The following is a 20,616-nucleotide window of genomic DNA, read 5'->3' as shown; positions in this document are numbered from 1 at the left end:
GGGAAGCTGCTCCTCCAGAGCCTGGTCATTCCATCTGGAAGAAAGGGGCAAGGCCTACAGGCTGGCTTCTTTGAGCAGAAATGAAGAGGCCTTCCAGCCCTCTCCTGCCAGTGTGGAGATGGCCATAGCAGCTAAGCTCACAGGACCCTGGCCCCTGATCAGAACACTGGGGATACAAGCTGGAGCCTGTTCAGCCAGGGCAGAAATGGATATATACTCATATACTCCAATATTTAGGCACCGAAGAGAACCTCGGTGGGGCACAACCCTAACTTTTCCTCTATGTGTGGGGCTGATGTTTCTCCTTTTAACTCTTTGTATCTTTGACTTCTGTCGGTTTGTGTCTCAGCTATAGTGCGGTCTACAATTTAGATGGTGCCATAATGCCTGGCTTCTGTTCCTGGCTCCAGAAGGCAGTGTTCTGTAATGGTTAGAGCAGGGGCCTGGGAAACAAGATCACTGGGTTCTGTTCCTGATTTTGCTATTAAAACCTACAAAATGATTGTAGCGAAATTAACCTCTGTGCACCTGTAAAATGGGAATGATAATTCTGTGTCTTATTTAATCCATCTTTGTGTCAAGTGCGTTGAGGCTCACTCATGTTCTGGATTATATAAATGAACAGTTACAAAGCCCAAGTGGGTCATTTTTATACCTATTTGGGCTCCCCCACCCCAAGTTGGCCAAGACAGGGTCACGTGATCTAAATACATCCTTGATAGTGGATGTAGAAGTACTACAACTATAAACATTGAGGGAAAATTTCACTTACATTCTTTCAAGATAAGATAGGGTCAAATGGTCCCGTAAGCTAAACTACAGGTGCCTCTGCCCAGAGAGAATATGAAAAATATTGTCAAAGGAAAGTTTATAATGACTGAAGTCTCTAGTGTATCGGGAGAATGGCTACACCCTTAGATTGAGAAAGTGACCCAGAGAGTGAGTATGCTATCAGCCGGAGCTGTCAGGCAGTATATCTCATGATTTGGATGAACAAGGTGGGTTTACCTAGCCTGCCACACTCTTCCCGTTTGGTGAAGTACTTGAAACCATTGGCTGCTCTTCGCTCTGCCTTCTCATGTTTCTTCACATGCCAGGGAAGTTTGGTGGTGATGTTGGTCACAAAGTAGCAGCCAGGCCGAAGACAGTGGTAATGTCCTCGCATCCTGAACTCACAGTGCTGTAAGGAACCAATGAGACAGGTTGTTTTAGATTTATCCAGCAACCGTGCTCTCAGTTGCCTGCTGCAACTTGCTTTCTCTCTGAAGGTCACAGAGCTATTAATGTCACAGGTGGGCAAGGCCTCCAGTTCCATGTCACGCACTGTCCATTCTTCAAGGGGCACAGTGCATTTGCTCTTCAGCGGGCCATCTATTTTCAAATCATAGGACTTCCACCATTTCCCTTGGGAAACTATTCCACTATCTAACAGGCAGCCTTTGCCGATATTCAACCTCCATTTGCCTGTTTCATTTTATCTCATAGCCTTACTTAGTGTTTACACTAGAAATAGGCCCAAAATCAACACCTTCCCACACCCCCACTCTGAACAAATACAAACTGCCTATATTTTGGTCTGGAGCTGATTTCCCAAGTCTTGCTCTCTCTAATTTATACCCTTCAAATAGCTCTGTGCATCAGAGGCCAGATTCATTCAGTGGTTCAGTAGAACAACATTAGGGATGAATTGGCCCCAGGTTGTCTTCCTGTCTTTGCCAGGCTTTTACCTTTTCCTTTTCTCCTGCATCCTTTCCCTCTTCTCCACAGCCCCTGCCTGGCCCACCTCTAGGGGCACTCTTCTTGGATTACTCTTACCTGGTTTGGACAGAGACACTGGAGGGAGTAGTAAGCAAACTGGTCTCGCACATTCACCAGGTTGTTGTTGGGGTTGATGTGGTCCAGGCAGTGGGACTCTGCTTTGCCAGAGGTTTTGCACACGTACTTGCAGTTCCCGAAGAGACAATGGAAGTGGAACTTGTTGGCATACTTGCAGTCTGTCGCCAGACAGGGGTCACTGGAACACAGCCAAAATCCAGACATCATCCTCATTTCTTTCCTCACACCTTGGCTTCTTTCCCAACATTCACTCATTTAATTGAGGGGTAGCCCAAGTGCAGCCTATGGGCCACATGCGGCCCACAGAGCTCCCATGGCCAGCCTCGTTAACATGGAGCTGCAGCCTGCAGACACTACCAGCCCCAGCAGGCAGTGCACGCTCTTGACAGGAGTATGTGAAGATGGAGCACTGCATGCTGGGACCTGGAGCCTCTGTGGTTCCCTTCAGATCATGATGGGACCTGTTGACCCCACATTCTGCACCTTCCTGTTAATGGATGAAGAGAGCTGTCATTGGCTCCATTTTTTGCACAGATTAGGTGAAACACTCGGGCTGCACATTGCCAGTGGAGCCCTTGGCTAAGCAAAATTTGTGCAATCGTGATTTATTTGATGATCTAAATTGCCTTGGTGCCTCTCCCAGGGCAGTCACGTTCCATTGTTTTTCGGCTAGTTTGTGAACTCTAAGGACTTGTCTAAGTCACGGTTCGGACTGTGGGATGTGAATTGCAGTGCACACTAGCTGCGTTGTTACTCCCCCAGGTGAATGCTGCAGGCGCAAACGAAAAGGCACTTGTTTAAAGAGGACTACGTCACTGCGAACTAGTTTCCTTTTAGGTTGCACCTGCAGTGTCCACACAGGGGAGTTGCAACGCAGCATGTGTGTTTGTGTAGCAATTCATACCCCCATAGTTCAAACTGTGAGGCCATGTAAATATAGACTATGGGGAATTTCTAGGGCTTAGTATATAAGATGGCCAAAAACTCATCTTGTGCATTCAAGTCACAGTCCCCAGTGCTACCTTCCCTGCTCCAGGAGCTTCCTGTAGTAAGCTTACTTGAAAGAAGACATAAGTGGGTCAATTTCTGGCCCAGAGAGACATGGCCTAACAGCCTAAGCACATGATGGAGAGCTAGGAGCTGCAGAGTTCTAATCCCAGATGTGACCCATACTCTTTCATTGGCCCTGGGCAAGTCACTTAACCTCTCTGCCTCTTTTTCCCGATCTGTAAAATGGAGATAACACTTGCCTGCTTCCCAGGAGTGTTATGAAGCTTCATGAATGTTTGCAAAAGGCTTTGAAGCAGAAAACTCTAACAAGGTGCTAAGTGGTGGTGTTATTTTACAGCTGCACTTAGGCAAATGCTTAGCCCTTGAATTACCTTGTAAATAATAGCAAATAACATTGCAAATGGGAGCAAAGCACTTCAGGAGACCTGCTACCCTTGCACAGCAGCCCAGCTGGGATGCCAAAGCTCTTCCAAGGCAGGAAGTGATGCATCTGCTCCCCTTCTCCCCCATTCCTGGTTTGATCAAAGCATGTGAGCACTTTCTTTTTTTCCAGTTTATCATTTTTAGTGAGAAAAGGAAGATGCGCTGCATAGTCCAAGATACAGATTTGACGTTCTAAAGAAGAGGCAGCAGGTGTTACTGTGGGCAGAGCCAAGAAGAATTTCCTTCCCAGGCATCTGTACAAACCCATTTCTCGTTAGCTTTGCAGATGACAGTCCTTGCTTTAAGAGAAACATAGCTGGACATGGCAAGTTTCACCTTGTTTCAGGTCAAAAATCACTCACTAAATTTCTCCTGGTTTTCATCACATATTGGCCTAATTTTGCCCAGACTTATCCCAAACCTGGTCCAACTTGGCCTCAAACCCAGACCAGTTTCACCAAACATTTTGCAAACATCACCTAAGTCTAGCTTCGCAACAAAGCCTGGAACCAGGCAACCATGATTTCTTTCTGAAGGATTTGCAGTCTCTGGCCCATACCAATGACAATGCAAAGCCCAATATCTTTGCTTTCACACCCCAGAGGTACAGCAAAATTGAGACAACATGTCAGCAGGTTTACCCTCCGCCCCTGACTTTATCTAAAAGGATTCCCAGATGTGTTCAACCATCCGGTTGGTTTTCTAAGTGCTCAAGAAGTCATTTGTTAGACTTTGGGATAGCTGCTTTCCTGCAAGATTGGGGGAGGGCAGAAGTGCTGAGAGCACCCTGGGGCGTGGAATAAATAGCCTCTCATTGGATCTGTCTCTCACCCAGCTGCAAAGAGAAAGCCTCAGGTGGACACAGAGTGGCTGATCAAGCATTGAACAGAGGTGAAGTGGGGAGGGAGAAGCCTCTGTCTACTCTCTTGGGGCTGAAGAGGGCACATGGAGACTCTTGGGGCAGGCAAGACAATCATCCCCTTGTTGCCCAAGGAACTCACTTCTCCTGGAACTGGAGGAATCCAGGTTTGACCTGAGGCTTGGCGTTCTCTAGGGAAGTCGTTGCCAAGGGTGAAGTTGCCAGGTTAGGCACCAATGCTGGGATCTGAGGCATCTGGGGTATGGTGGAAGCCAGCTGCTTCCAAGCTAGCAATGTGGGGGCAGAGGGCACAGTCGCTGGGCTCGGAGTGGGCACATCCAGGGTGGGAGCGCTTGCCATAGTGACGGAAGTAGTGGATGGCGACGAGGGGGCCAAGGAAGTCTTGGTCTCTGCAGCACTTGGGAAAGGAGACTCAGAGTTTCCCTTCACAGCTCCACCCTCTGTTCGGAAGTGGAAACTGCAATGAGAAGAGACAACCGTTCTAATTAGAGAGAGCAAGCACACGCTGCCGACTCCTTGACTAAAAAAAGGGCAGATTATGGAGAGGCTGGCTAAGTGGTGACCAAGGGTCAGGGGAACATGACAACAAGCTCAGAGTACATGACAGGTGTAAACCATGACCCAAATTTTGAGAAGTGCAGGACAGCTGCCGAGCAGCCCCAGCTCCCACGGACTTTAGGTTCCCCCCCAAGATCTGGTCGCAGACAGGGAGAGGAATTATTTAAGGAGGCACATGGGGGTGTAGCTAGGAGCAATGGACTAAAATTGAGGTGAGCTATGTAGGTCTAAAATCTTCCTGCCAGTGAGAGCCACCAGTCTGTGAAGGCATGGGAACCCCACTGTTTGGGACATTGGTATATAGGCTGAAGAAAGCAGTGGAAAATGCAACAGGAAACAATCCTGCTCTGGATAGAGTTGATGGCCTAGAGTCCAGCTCTGTTTGCTCTGAGTTTCCTTCCATTTAAAACTATCCAGACTTCCACAGTCATATGGTCACACCCTGAAGTCCTGGCTCAGTCCTTACTTGGGAAAATCTCCCATTGACTTCAGTAAGAACTGTGTTTGAGTAGGGACTGCTGGAGGTGGCCCTTGGAAACTGGGGTAGAAAATATCTATTAGACTTTCTAATCTCTCTGCCTCCAGATAGTGCAGATGGAACTTGGGGCCAATCCTTCCTTCGCTGCTCTCCTTGTAGCAACAATGGGGCCAAATCCCAAAGTTCTTCTTTATGCAAGACTCAGACTGGAGTCAGTTGGAGTTCTGGGTGTGGTATAGACTTCAGGATCTGGCCCACATGCAAGTACTTTTTGGCTGCTTCAGTCTTGGCCATCCACTGCTCTCCAAAGTACTCTGAGGGCGACAAGAAGGGCCTATATTGGGCTATATTGCCCATGCTGAGAGGGATGTTAGGGCTGAGCTGGCTGAATCCTCAGCTCCAAGCCTCCTGCCTACATGCAGCGAAGATCTTTAAAGCAAACAGAGCCATGGAAATAGGGACCTAGAAAGCAGCTTCTCTCCTATGTTGGGTAATCAGGGAAGGTGCTTGTTAAACAGGATTTGCAGAGACGAGGGCGAGACAAATACAGTGGGCACCATTAAAAATGCAACGTTTGCCACTCTGCAGTGACTGCAGCACTGCCAACACCATTCCAAGAAGGGTGCGAGGGGCAGTGAATGGTGGGTTTTTCAAGGGTGCTCCCATCTGTCTTTCCTATGTTGGTAATTCTTATTGCACATTTCTACAATGCTGGGAAGCTGTGTTCCTGGTGCACAGTCTCCTGGGCAGCTTAGGGGAAAACAGGACTGGCCAGTTCTCAGCCCTGCTGACACTGCAAACCAGATGAGAGACACATTTGCCAAAGGCTGAGCACAATGCCGGTGCACACTTATTGTGAGTCACTGAAAATTAAAGAGTACGCCCAGCTATTCTGCAGGCAATTCAGCCGGATATGTTTAAAACAGGACTGTGGATGCTCCAACAGCTGCCCTCTCAGCCACCATGCAAACCCACATTCCCACTCATAAAGGCAGTTACAGAATGAACCCCCATTGCAGTCCCGACCCAGCCTGCCTACACTGTGTGACCTTTGGGTTTCCCTGGAGTGTGTCTCTGAATTCTTGATCCTCCACTTACTTGGCATGTTTGATGGCCCCATCCAAGGTGCTGAAGAGGGCACCACATTCCTCCACCACGCAGTGGAAATGCACTTTATGGAGGAAGTCGCAGTGGGCATCACAGAAATCCTTCGTACCAAACCTGGCCAAAGGAGACAAGCATATGGCTTACAAAGAGCCCCATGGTGGCAGTGTCATTTGAAGGGAGTTGTGGGGAAACAAACAATGGCACATTAGTGTTATCTATTATTTGTATTATCATAGCATCTAAACTTTTGTTTTTAACTTTCTGGATCCGAGGAGCTGGACAGGCCACAGCTCTGATATCACGCTGTGTGTGCGTGTACACATGCATATCTCTGGCACTATTGCTCAATTACAAGAACTTGGCATGTACCTCAACATACAAATTGGGAGCCTTCACTCTCTCATGTTGAAGTCAATGGCAAAACTAGCATTCACTTCAATAGGAGCAGGCTCGTGGAGTTTTCCTGAAACAAAAGATGAAAAGTAGTAACATTCTAAAGCATCTGTGCACAAAAGCAGTGGGCCTGGGGAGCAAGAAAGAAGATGCAGATGGAAGGGGATTCTCACCTAGGGAGCACCACTCAAACCGAATGGGATGATTCTCACAGCTAGAATGGCACTGGGAGTGCCAAAAAAGGAAGAAATGTGGGGGTGGAGCCAGAGATCAGGGCTTGAGAACACAAGGAGTACAAACCAAAGACTAACAAGACAGGAGGATAGAGAGAATGAGTAACTCCTTGGCCAACTCCAGTGGGACTTGAAACTTGAGGTGGGTCCAAAGCCACATCCTCTGACTCAGAAGGCATTGAAGGGCATGGAAAGGAGTTGAATCTAGAGCCAAATGTCCTGGCTTTTCCATATCTCTACTGAAACCACAGCATAGCACCTTCAAGGGGGATTGTAACTTCTCAGGTGTCCACTGTGTAACACATACAGCCCAACAGGCATCATCAGAAAGTCCCTAAATTATACAGGAAAAGACAGTTATCCTTTTCCGCAACTGATGTTCTTCGAGATGTGTTGCTCATGTCCATTCATCTTACGTGTGTGCGCTTGCCACATGCACAGGTGCCGGAAGTTTTTCCCTCAGCAGTATCCGTAGGGGACCAGCTCTGGCGCCCCCTGGAGTGGCACACATATGCCGCAGCATATAGGATGCCACCAGCCCCCTCCACCCTCAGTTCCTTCTTGCTGGAAACTCCAACAGTGGGGAAGGAGGGTGGTTCGTTGAACGGACATGAGCAACACATTTTGAAGAACACCAGTTATGGAAAAGGTAACTCTTTTTTCTTCTTTGAGTGATTGCTCATGTCCGTTCAACTTAGGTGACTCCCAGCAGTACCCCTGGAGGCAGGTAAGGAATTCACAAACATGTAGATTGCAACACAGCTCAGCTGAACCCAGCATCGTCCTTGGCCTGTTGTGTGATAGCATAGTGGGCCATGAACATGTGCACCGAGGACCACATTGCAGCTTTACAGATGTCCTGGATCGGAACATGTGCCAGGAAGGCCGCTGAGTCGAGTGGGCTCTGATGATTGGCGGTGGAGGGACTCCCGCTAACTTGTAGCAGGTCCTAATGCAAGAGGTGATCCAGTTAGAAATCCTTTGCATGGACACTGGGAGGCCCTTCATCCTTTCAGCTGTAGAGACGAAAAACTGAGTCGACTTACGGAAGGGTTTTGTCCTATCTAGGTAGAAAGCCAGAGCCCTTCTTATGTCCAAAGTGTGAAGGTGACTCTCTTCACTGGTCTCATGGGGCTTAGGGCAGAAGATCGGAAGAAAGATGTCCTGGCTCATGTGAAAAGTGGACACCACCTTGGGAAGAAAGGCCAGGTGGGGCCGGAGCTGGACCTTGTCCTTACTGAAGACCGTGTATGGTGGTTCTGAGGTCAGGGCTCGCAGCTTGGAGACTCACCTCACTGACGTCACTGCCATGAGGAAAGCTACCTTCCATGATAGGAGAGATAGAGAGCATGAGGCCAGAGGCTCAAAGGGCGGACCCATAAGCCTGGACAGAACCAAGCTGAGATCTCACTGAGGGACCGGGGACCGGACTTGAGGGAAGAGCCTCTTGAGGCCTCGAAGGAACATTACCATCATGTCATGGGAGAACACAGTCTGCCCCTGGATTGGTGGATGAAAGGCCGAAATGGCCGCCAGGTGCACCTGGATAGAGGAGTGCGCCAGGCCCTGGTTCTTTAAATGAAGCAGGTAGTCCAAGATGGACTGCACTGAAGAATGCCTAACGGGAGAAAGTCGTTCACTTTGCCAGGTAGGTCTGCCTAGTTGAGGGCTTTCTACTCTCAAGGAGGACCTTCTGGACCCCGTCCAAACAGGCCCGTTCATCCGGGTTCAGCCATGCAACATCCACGCCGTGAAGTGGAGGGATGCGAGGTTGGGGTGCAAGAGTCAGCTGTGATCCTGTGACAGCAGGTCTGGTCGGTTCAGCAGGGGTCAGGGAGGGATCATTGACAAGCTTGATAGCGTCCCAAACCAGTGCTGGCGAGGCTATGCCGGGGTGATCATAATAACCTGCGCCTTGTCCCTCTTGATTTTCGCTAGGACCTTCCTGATGAGCGGAATTGGAGGGAACTAGTACATCGGGCTTCCTGCCCATGGCAGGTGGAAGTGTCAGAGAGGGAGCCCTTGCCCAGACCCTGTCTGGAGCAAAACCTGTGGCACATCCTGTTCTGCCTGGTGGAGAACAAATCCACTTGGGGACTTCCCCACCTCTGGAAGATCATGCCGGCTACCTCTGGGTGAAGCACCTACTTGTGGGGAGAGGAGAAGTCCCTGCTTAGGTGATCTGCTAGAGTGTTCCTGGCACCCAGAAGGTGACTCGTTTCTAGATGGATTCCGTGGTCAATGCAGAAGTCCCAGAGACGTAGTGCCTCTTGGCAAAGGGCCGAGGATCGCGCTCCACCTTGCTTGTTAACGTAGAACATTGAGGCTGAGTTGTCTATGAGGACTCTGACCAGTCTGCCCAGCAGGTGAGGTAGGAACACCACGCATGCTCTGTGCACCCCCCTGAGCTCTCTGACTTTTATGTGCAGCGTCGACTCCTCTGGGGACCACATACCTTGGGTCTGGAGGATGCCGAGGTGCACCCCTAGCCGAGGTTTGAGGCGTCCAAAACCAACTTGACTAAATAAGGAGTGCTCATGAAGGGAACTCCTTCCAGGACTTTCCCGGGGTTAGTCCACCATTTCAGCGATGTAAGTTCCATTGCGGGGATGGTGACGACCTTCTCCAGGTGGTCCCTGGACGAGTCTGAGGCCATGGGCCCAGCTGCAGTGCTGCCGATGTAGTCTGCACTGTAGGTGCTGGAGCCTGTCCCGCCGCTAGGGAACCTGAGCTAGAGCCTGAGTGGTCACTCCCTTGTGATCAAGACAGGGCTGATTGGTACTGGTCGCCCCTCCTGGAGTTGGATCTGGCTGACCTCGAGGAGCATCTGGATTGGGGCCTCAGCGACCAGTGGCGGTCAGCAGATCCGTGATGGCCCCAGGCTGGCGATCTATGATTCACGCTTAACGAGTGGTACCGGGATGTGGAGTGGGATCGGGAACTAGAGCAGGCTTGGCATCATGCAGTGATGCCACCCTGGGGGATTGGCGATGGTCCAGAGAACAGTACCGTCGGTCCCTCAACCTGTCCCTGAAGCACTACTGGTGCCATGGAGATTCTGGGCACCGGCTCCGAAACTCCTGCTGGGGGGCGCATGCCTCTAGAGATCTGCACCTGGTCATTGGCAAGCTGTGCCTTAAGCCTCTCTGCCCTTGTCCTAGGTCCGGAGACCGGATAGGGCTATGAAGCTTCTGCCTATCGCAGTCAGAACCATGTCGGCTGTGAGAGGGTGACTGTTGGCGGGACATGCCCCATGACGGGGAGCGCTGCCGGAAAGGTGGAGACTGTGGTGGTCCCAACGTGGGTTTACCCTGGGACTGGGACCCTGCAGGGGCCAGAGTGGGTGGCACTGGAAGGAACATAATGCCTTGCGCCGCTTGGAGGGCCTCTGGTATGGACGGCACCCGGAGCTGATGAAGACCTCCGCTGCTATCCGGGGTAGCTGGCGGGGAGTCGGCTAGGCTACACCGCTCGACCTTTGAGCAGGGGGTTAGACTAGATAACCTCCCGAGGTCCCTTCCAACCCTGATATTCTATGATTCTGTGATCCTGAAGGGGGTGAGGAGGCGCCCCGAGACAGGGCCTTGGTCCACCCCAGACTTGTCCTTTCCCTTGCGGGAAGCTGGAGACCTTCCTCGTCCCATCTTCCTGGGCTTCTTGGCTGAAGCCACGGAAGGGGACTGGTGCCGGCTCAAATACTGTACCAGCGGGGCACTGCCCTTACCTCGATGCCAGAGCACCGTGACCTTGGTGCGCAGACTCCATCAGGAGCGCCTTCAAATGAATGTCACAATCTTTCTTCGTCCTGTGCTTGAAGGACTTGCAGATTTTGCACATATCACTAATGTGACTTTCACCCAAGCACTGTAAACAACTATTATGTGGCTCGCTAATGGGCATGGGTCTTTTACAGCAATCGCAGGGACTGAGGCATACCCCATCCCGAGGCGAAGTCCCTTTAGGGACCTACTAAGTCTCTAACTTAACAAATAGGTTGAAGTAAACTAGTGGGAAACTATATACAGTAATATCTGCAAGGCAAATGAGTTCGAACGAACGAAAAGCAACAGCTCTAGCTGAAGCAGCACCAGTCCCATGCAGCATCACTGGCGGCAAGAAGGAACTGAGGGTTGAAGGGGCCAGTGGTGCCCTATATGCTGTGGCATACGCGTGCCACTTCAGGGGGCACCAGAGTCAGTTCCCTATGGATACTGCTGAAGGAAAAACTTCCGGCACCGGTGCATGTGGCGAGCACACACCTAAGTTGAACGGACATGAGCAATCACTCGAGGAAGAAACAACTTTCTGATGCAGAAAGTGGGAGGCTCCAACCAGCAGAGAAGCCATGCAGGAACTGCCTCTTGCCACCAGGGTGGAACTAATCAAGAAGGCAAGAACAATAGGGCAGCCCAGTACCAGTGACTATGAGCTGCTTGGATTCACCATAGTGAGGAATGGCAGCATAAGGTTATGAGATTTCAAGAAAGCAAATTCCAAAATTCCAGGGACTTAAAAAACCTAGTGAGTAAGGTGCAACAGCAGGAAGTATTTAAACCTCCCTGGGTGTGGAAGGACTGGGGAATCTGCATAATTAAGGTGTGACAGACTACAGTTCTTCTGAAGAGCAGGAATGCAAAATAAGCAGCAGCCTGTGTGGTCCCAGGTGGGACCTTAAATATCTGAGGTTAAAAGAAACAAAAGAAAGCTTGTACTGGGAAAGGAAAGTGGCAGGCGATCCAGAATACATGGGGTCACTTAAAGCTTGCAGGGAGAAGATAAGAGAGAGAGAGGCCCTGATAAGAGGAGCAATAACAGCACAAGTTAATGTAAACTAAAGGGGTTATTTTATCAGGGAGAAGAGGTACCATACTTAGGGAGAAAATAAGGCCATTAAAAAATGAGGATGGTGGGTAATGTCTCAAAAATGGATGAGCTACTCAACCGCCTTTTAAAATCTTCCTCTAACATGAAAAATAAAGACAAAGCAGACAGGATGAAATGAAGATCTTACAGAAAAGCAGATACGGGAATGCTTAGAAAATGTAAATATGCACAAATCAGCCAGTCTGGATGATTCTCATCTGAGAGCATGCTGGGAATTAACTTTCAAACTTACTGGACTACTGATTTTTAAGTCATAGAGAACTGGGGAGGTGCCAGAAGACTGGCAAAAATAAATATGGTACATATTCTTTAAGGAAAAAACAAGAGTGATCCTGGCAATTATTGTACCTCTGGTCTTAATGTCTCTTCCTAGTAAAGTCATGAAACAAATATTAAGAGAGGGAAGAAAATCATTAAACATCTAGAGGATAAAGGAACCATGAGCAATAAACAGCATGGGGATTACAAAGAATAAATCTTGCCAAACAAATTTAATTGCTTTTTTTGATAGAATTATACAATTAGTGGATGAAGGGCTGCAATATATTTGGACTTTAGTAAAGCATTTTGATACAAAGTCTCACATATGCTTAAAATTAATTCAAATTGGCTTGGATGTGAATAATGCCACATGGACTGAAAACTGGCTGAAGGACCATAAACAAAGGGTAATGACAAACGGCAATGTATTGAGCTGGGAGGAGGTATCTCATGAATGCTGCAAGGTTATGAGTCGAGTTAGGTCTGATTTTATTTAACATCTTCATTAGTAATCTAGGAGAAGGAGTAAACAGTACATTAACAAATTCACAGATGATACTAAATGGAGGAGCTGGAAGCACCAGTGTAAGGGAAGAGAAATAATACAAAGGGGCCTATAGAGACTAGGGGGAAAATATCACAAATAGAGATTCATATTTGGAAAAATGCAGCTAATACATATGGGGGGGGGGGGGTATTCAATAGGAGAGGAACCTGGAAGGCAGTGTTGCAATAAGAGACCCAGAGAAACAGTGGACACAGTAAATGTGATACAAGTGTGCAATGTGACATACAAAAAAGGCAGTGCAGTTTTAGGCTGCATACAGTCACTGTGGTGTCATGGCACTGGAGTAGGGGATCCATTTCTGGACAACTGAGAGTTCAGCGAGAAGGAAAAAACCTCCCACCAAACCGCACCAAACAAAAGAAATGAGCAGGGGCCTGGAGGGACTGATTTACAAAGTGAGATTCAAATAACTAAATCACTATAGCTTGGATAAATGATGATATGTGACTAGTCTGTGAGTATTTGAAGGGGGTAAATTCCAGGCAAGAAGAGGAATTAACTATTGTGGTTCAAGGGGTATAATTAGGAGAACTGCAACAAAATAAAGAAAGGAAAAATTCAGGCAGCATATCAAGAGAAAAATATATCCTGACAGTGAAATGTATTAGGTAGTAAAATAATCCTCTAAGAGGCGTGGAGGCAACTACATTGCTTGGCATAGTTAAAACTAGACAGGATAAAACACTAGCAAACAGACTGCAGGGATTGATCTTGCACTGGTAGAAGCAGCTGGACTTCAGAGATCTTTCCCATCTTCAGTGTTTGCAATTTTATAATATGTTCACAGGCACTTGTAGTCAAGTGTGTTTTTATCAGAGCACAAACCCATACATGTCTGTTTGGGCATATTCATGTGTGCTCAAATCATGTGTCATTCTGGGTACATATGTGCATGTGTGTCTGTGTGGATGAGTTCTATGCCTGTTCCATTTTCCCTGAAAGCCTCCTTGTCTACAAGAAAAACAGTCCCTCAGAGCAAGAACCAATTGTCTGCACAGTGCCCCCTGGACTCCCTGCTTTGTATCACTAGTCCACTCACAGAATCAGACAAGAGGCGCTAATTCCACAGCAAGAACTCTCAAGGCTACTGTGATCTTCATGTATTAACTGTGCATGGTCTAACACTGGTTCACTGCTGAAGCGCACAGCTACAGGATATCCTTTGGATTTACTGCCTAGTATATGGAGGAGGGTTTCAGAATGAATGTGCATGCCATAGCATTCAAGCCACATGAGAGCCTGTGCTGTTAGATACCACCCAAGGGCCACTTGTGGCCCAATCCTACAAGGTGCTGAGCACCTCCTGCAAGATATTAAGTACCTAATTCTCCCCACTGCAGTCAAAGGGAATTGAGAGGGCTCAGTGCATTGCAGGGGGTACTCAGCATCTCCTTGGATCAGGACCTCAAATTCAAATATCATTAACTGCATTGAATCCAGGTGGGACTGTAAGTGGTCTTAAAACTTGCTATAGGAGTTGGCCTCTTTGAGCAGGAAATAATTTCCCTCTCCCCTCTGCACAGTTCCATGTTTCCCTTACCTGCGCAAGTACATCTTCCAGGGCTCAGAGATTTTCTCCTGAACAAGCGCCTTCACTGCTTTGCCCAGGTATTTCATTGGCTCACCAGCCCCTGCCTGGTTGCCATCTCCTTCTGTCTTCAAGCTTGGCAGGCTGCCAAGGCTGGCATTGGACTGGTTCATCTGTGGCAAGAACACAGACACAGCATCAGACACGGGTCACTGGCCAATCTGGCTCCGCTCAAAAGCACACCATGAAAAGCCACATTTTCAGGATTAGAAGGAAAGATCAGGCAAGAGGTTTGCACAGGCTGCACATTGCTCCAGGATAAATCAATAACTCATCATCGCCCTTCTCCAGCACCCTCTGTTTGAGGCTCTCAAAGTACATACCATTAATCAAATCCTCTCAGCCCCTACATCAGGTGTGGAAGCGTTATCCCCATTTTACAGATGGGAAAATAGAGGCAGAAATGGGCCCTACACTGAAAACCAGGTGGATGGACCCCTGTGCCTAAAGGAAAACTCTTGACTCCATGTTTCCAGTACAGGATTGGAGCCTCAGTGACTTGATTCCCATAGTGGCAGAGTCAGTAACAGAAACACAAATTCTGGTTCGCAACCATCCTGCTCTAACCACAGGACGGCACTCTGTCCTATAAAATGATTGTAAGATATATTTATTTAAAGGATATATAAAATCCCAGTTCCATTGAAATCTAGGGGAAAATTCCTAATGACCTCAGTGGAGTCATGATTTCAGCCTCTGTGTTTTATGTACAGACAGGGATGTATGAGTGTGTATTGAGAGCGAGAGAGACTCTCACTGATTCCAGTACAGAGTGCTGGTGAGATTAGGCATAGACTGTACAATAGAAGACATATAAGCTGAAAAAATGAAGTTACTTAATAATGCTTAGCCAACAAACTTTGTCTCCTAATAATGTATAATATAATACCACAATTCAGTCCTGCTCACCTACTCATATGAATAGCTCCAGTAAAGTCAGTGGAACTCCAGGCACAAATAAAGTGCAGTATCAGGCCCAAGCTTTGCATTTAGAAATCACTTCCCCCATCTGCAGATCTCAAAACCCTTTATAAACATTAATTAACTAACAGCCACCCTGTCAGCCACCCTGAATAAACTGTATAACAACTGCCATACATTATGGGACCCCTGGCTATTCTGAAGCTACTGCCGCTACAATACATCTCTTAATTGGAGACTACAACTCTCACCCTATGTCTACACTGCTGCTGAGAGTGAGCATCCCAACCTAGGTAGACAGACTTGCACGACTGTGGATGTGGCAGCTTTGGCAGTGGCTCAGGATTTCAAGCTGCAACTGGGTCTGAGCCCAGGTGGCCAGCCTGAGTCTGCACTGGAGCCACAACGGGCCACACTGCTATTTTTAGCACACTAGCTCAAGCCCCACTAGCATGAGTCTCACTCCCGGTTGCAGTGTAGACATATCCTTAGAGGCTGGGAGTCGGAAATTCAGTTTGTCTTATTTCTTTGGAAACTTTGGAGCTCTCAGTTCAATTTCCTGGAAGGGCATTTTTAAAAGAGAAATTCACACAAAGAAAGAAAGAATTCCTCAATAAGGAGAGAGACATTATAGAGCAGACAAAGAGGGGGAGAGAGAGACAGACACAGTGCTGTAACCCTTACTCTTGTGAGTAGTCCCACTGAAGTCAATAGGTCAGATTCTCCTTTGCCTTGAACTTTATGACCCCATTTAACCCTGTGTATACGTTAAATGATACCGATCTGATTCACTAGTGTTTTACGCCCACGCTGCACTTATTTTGCACAGGAGTAAGATGCCTGATTTGGGAAAGCATGTAAGCAAGTGCTTAACTTTAAACATGTGCTTAAATCCCATTGTCTTCCATAGGACTTAAAGTTAAGCTTTCCTCAGCTGGGGCCTTAAGGATGACTCAAGATGCCAGGCAATGGGACTACTCTCAGAAGTAAGAGCTGCAGATCCAGGACCACAGACTATGGGGAGGAAGGTATAAAAAGAGAGAAAGAGAGTGCATGTGTGTGTGCGTGCATGTGTAACTAAGTGACAAAGGAACCACTGAAAACCAAATGGAGGAGAAAAGCAACATACAGTGAAAACGAAAAAATGGAGAGTAAAAGGCCAATGGAAGAAAACAGGGAGGAGGAGGGAGAGCACTAGACAAAGTCACTTTGCCCTTTCTTGAGGGTTATATAGCCTTGCTGGATATAATGCCCAGAGCCAAGGGGATGGCAGTAGTTATGCCTCTAAAGCCTATCACACAGTAGGATATTAAAGTGTGGCTCAGAGGCTGCCCTGATCACTAACGCAGTTGTATACAGAAGCAAAATTAATCTCGCTATAGTAAAATTTATCATGTGGAAGGGAAAAATATATTTGAGATGATTTATAATTTAAGGAAGAAAGAAAAAGAAACTGCATTATTTAAAGTAAATATTCCAGAGTGTGGTAGAACGGGCTCAGTTGGACACTATTACTCATGCCAGAAAGGCGGAAATGGATGATTTTTACTCAAAACTTGTAATTTTGTCTTTTTCTTCTGCTCTCTTTTACAAAAACAAACTCGCCACCATGAAACAAATGTTTTACAGTAAATAAAATAGATAACTGTAAAAAGAGAGAGAGAGAGAGAAGTTGCCAGGTTCTGGAAATCAAATTTTTAAAAAATTCTTTCGAGCCCTCCTCTGTCTAGAAGGGATAAAAAAAAAAAAAGGGTGTCAGGGCTGCGATATATTTCTTCAGCCAGTTCATTAAATTAATTCATAAGCAGGGGCTCTGAAATTACACCCAATGACAAATGGTCTCAAAATTTAAATGGTACAAACTCATCTTATTAGAGGCAAAACATTAAAAAACAAACGCATCTCCCCCCCCCCTCGCCATCACGGCTTTAATTTCTCTTGGTGGGGGGAATGAAAGGCGTTTGATGGATGGCTCTTACCTTATTCATAAGCGAGGATAAAAGAGATGAATTTGCTGAGACTGTGTGGCCATTTGATTCATTACTGGAACACACAAACCAATAGGGTTTAGTTAAGACGTGCACAGGGACCGTGAGCCCTGAGATTAATTCCCTTCAAATTGTGTCCTCTTCCCCCCCTCCTCCCCTACTTCCCACCTGCTGCATCTGGAGGAAGAGATGATGCCCATTCTCCCTCGGGCAGGTCAAGCTCTATGTGGTAGCTAGGATACAGGGGAAGAAGGTCTCAAGCTTCCAGAGCTAAGATGGATCTCTTGGCCATTCAGTATTCCAGTTCACATCTCAAGTGTCCAGCCCAGTTGCCTCCTCATCACCTGCCACCTAGCTCATTTCTCACTCACCCTGCTTTACTCTTTGTCCTGCCCCAGGCCAGGCAGGACTGTTAAAACACACATGCCATAGAACACTCAGGGCTCCTATAACAAAACCACAGGGTGACAGTTATGAGTTGAGAAAGGCCCTCTCTATAGTAAATGAAGAGGCATTGCAAAAAAAGTAGGATACTAGGGTGCAATGTCTGAGACCGACACACAAGGGCAACCCAGGTATTTTACAAGCATTAGCAGGACTTTGCTGATTACAACAACTGGGACAAAGTCTTTAGCTCAGGCCTGGATGAACCTCAGTATGGAGAGGAAACCACAGGTGTCTCAGGCTGCCCTGGTTCAGCCAGTCCCCCAAAGATCATTCATTCGACAATGCAGTCCTTCTTGGAAAATGATCCAAAAGCTCTTGCTCTCAGCAACAGTACTAGGCACTGTTGGATAGGTGCTTCTTGAGTCCCAGAATGCACCAACATGGCTATCAAAAACTGCAGGGCTGTACGGATGTGCTAAACATCTGCAAGGATGAGCAAGACAAGCAGCTGTTTCATGCAGCTGACATTTCTCCAACAGTTTCCTTGCTTCGGCCATGATCCAATGCCCACTGAAGTGAATTGAAATACTCTCATGGGTGTCAGCTGGCATTGGATCAGGCCCTTAATGGAGACCCATCATTAGTCTTCAATCAAATATATGATGTTAATGATGGTTGCTGGGGGAAGAAGGTTGGCCAGAGGCCTGTTGGTGTTCTAACTTAGAGGAGAGTGTGTTCCAAGTTATAGGGGCTCTCAATCCATAAACAGGACCCAGTGAAGTCAATGGGAGTTTATGAGAGAAAAAAATGCCTTCGAGGACAGACACCTTATAATGCCATGGGAGGCTGAACGAGCCATCTAGGGCACACTAAAGCTCTTCACTTTGCAATTTACAGATTTTTCTTACTCAGCACAAGTTAGCAGCCATAGGTAAAACAAGTTAAATCAAACCGTTCTCCCTTGTGTTACTGGATGTGAGAATAGCCTTTGAGTGCCTCAATGGATGGAGCCAAGTCTCCCAGCCTCTCCTTCTCACCCATGATCTTTCACGCTCAGGTCCAGGCTGTGCTCCTGCAAGGAATCCTGGGTCGCCGGGGATGAGGACACCACACTCTCCACGGGCTCCTGCTTCACTGGAACTGGATTGAACCGGCCGGGAGTCATTAGTTGCCCATTCCCTATAGGAGACAGAGACCAAAGAGAAACATGAAAAATACACAAATTAGTGTCAGAAAGAGGCGATGGAGGCAAATAAATGAATTAAACCACCACCACCAAATAATGGGAGAGAAGAAAAAAACCAAGTGGGGGGAAGGGAAGCACGCGGGTTGCTGGTCAGCGTTTATCGCTGGGCTGACTTGATGGGTTCTGACGTCCACCCCAGCATGGAAATTCTTCAAGTGATAATTATTGCAAAATTATGTCAAAGTTGTCCAGGCTACGGGCCCTTTAAAGGAGAAGAGTGGAAGGAGCGTGGGGGAGACCTGATTCTCTGCACAAACTGTCATAACTAATTTGCGGTGCTGCCTCTTAAGCGTTTATTAAAGACTCTGTTAATGCTGAGGCAATGTGGCAGCTTTCGACTGCTAGTCAAGCCCCCTTTCCATTCCCCAATCTCGCCGTTGCCTTAGCGACCGCTCCGGCCCTCCACTGAGCATGCCCAGAAGGAACATCTGCTGTGTCAGGTCTATTGAAGCTGACAGCCAATCAGATTGGTTCAAACTGCGTGACCTCTCTCCCATCAAGTTGTCCAGACGAGAAGGGGAAATATATATATATTTTAAATGAGAAAAATACAAAATATATAATTTTTAGATGAAGGGAATGAAAAAAAAGGAGGATGGAAAAAAGAAAAAAATGGTGGGAAAGAAGTAAGAAAGAAAAAAATGAAGAGGAGGCTAAAGAAACGGGGGGAAAAGTTGCTGACAGGAACATGGCCGCTGAGCTTTTTTCCACAATCCCCAAGTGACTAAAATATTAATTTACCCTCAGGCACTACAGCTGATGGTGAGCTGTTTCACAGACAGCAAGTGGCATTTTATTAAAAAATAAAGGAAAATAGTTCTCTCAATGACCTTTCTGTGTTTTAGGAAAGAATTATTTTAATAATAAGGGGAAAAATATTTCAAAGTTTTTCCCTCCTTTTAACCAGATCATGTCACTCTCATCTCTTCTTCATTCAGAGAGGACTCTTGTTTGAGAAGTGGGGGAGGAGGCAGAGGTGACACACCCAGACCCAACCAGCTTGCCTCAGGCACCAGACAATGGAAAGGTTTTCAATGCCCTGCGGGGAGAGAGGAATTGTGGGGGCAGAGTCTGATGTTGCTGGGGCCTGCAGGCCAGCTCCTACTCTTGATCACATCAGTGTAAATCCAAAGGCACTTGATTGTTTTCAGTTGGGTTACTCTGGATTTACAGCGGTGTCACCAAGAGCAGTCCGTCCCTGTTCATCGGAAGGGGCCTGAGATATTCTGGCTGAAAGGGATGGCTACAAATTAACTGTCTACTTAGGTTCTAGAGGGCAGCAAAGAAAGGTTTCATTAGTCCCAGTGGGGTGATCCATTCTGCCGTGGATTCAGGCTGCTCCTTGCAGACTGTCAAGGGGCTATGTGTGGGTAGGATGGGAGGGAAGGAAAGCAACCTGCCTGTCAGACCCAGGAAGGTAAAATGTCGCATCTGAGAACCAACACAGTGGTTCCTAAGAGGATCAACCAGATGCTTCAATGGGAGAAGCTCATCCCCTCCCCCAAGCCAAGGAGAGAAAAAGAAAAAGGGAGATGAGGGAGTTAGAACGAGCCACAGTGAGAAGAGAGCACTGGGTGGGCTGGACAGCTCATCGGAGCACACCTCCTGGCACAGATCCAGTGCTATCACTGTTGTTTGTCCTGTAATTACTGCAGTAGAGGTGCAAGGTGAGGGGGAGAGAGTCATTCGGTGCAGCTCAGCTTATCAGTGAAAACCTGCAGCTCTCATGCTTGCCTGAAAAGCTGCAAGATACAGAACCCTCTCTGACTCCATTTCCCCTCTGCCTTTCACTGGCTTCACAGTCCTTCCCCCCTTTCCAGGCCATCCCTGCCTTCCCTGGAGTGCAGCCTTCTT

General features: G+C 47.5%; 1 protein-coding gene and 1 long non-coding RNA gene across 7 annotated transcripts in view; one reads left to right on the top strand and one right to left on the bottom strand.

Moving 5' to 3' along the window:
• CASZ1 (castor zinc finger 1) overlaps window positions 1–20,616 on the bottom strand; it is a 271,047-nt gene that overhangs the window by 15,408 nt on the left and 235,023 nt on the right. For all 6 annotated transcript variants that reach the window (XM_075121162.1, XM_075121165.1, XM_075121163.1 and 3 more), the window contains 7 exons: window positions 18,554–18,695; window positions 17,121–17,184; window positions 14,173–14,333; window positions 6,285–6,407; window positions 4,272–4,607; window positions 1,816–2,014; window positions 1,009–1,180 (listed from right to left, as the gene is read on the bottom strand). In XM_075121162.1, the coding sequence (XP_074977263.1) occupies window positions 1,009–1,180; window positions 1,816–2,014; window positions 4,272–4,607; window positions 6,285–6,407; window positions 14,173–14,333; window positions 17,121–17,184; window positions 18,554–18,695 (1,197 nt within the window). The remainder of the gene's footprint in view (window positions 1–1,008; window positions 1,181–1,815; window positions 2,015–4,271; window positions 4,608–6,284; window positions 6,408–14,172; window positions 14,334–17,120; window positions 17,185–18,553; window positions 18,696–20,616) is intronic.
• Window positions 14,184–19,591, top strand: LOC125624269 (uncharacterized). Its single transcript, XR_012665453.1, has 3 exons — window positions 14,184–14,240; window positions 16,052–16,169; window positions 18,574–19,591. It is a non-coding gene; the product is annotated as an uncharacterized LOC125624269 (long non-coding RNA).

This window comes from Caretta caretta, chromosome 18 (genome assembly GCF_965140235.1).
Source record: "Caretta caretta isolate rCarCar2 chromosome 18, rCarCar1.hap1, whole genome shotgun sequence".
Lineage (NCBI taxonomy): Eukaryota > Metazoa > Chordata > Testudines > Cheloniidae > Caretta > Caretta caretta.
This window is presented reverse-complemented; position numbering and strand designations above follow the sequence as displayed.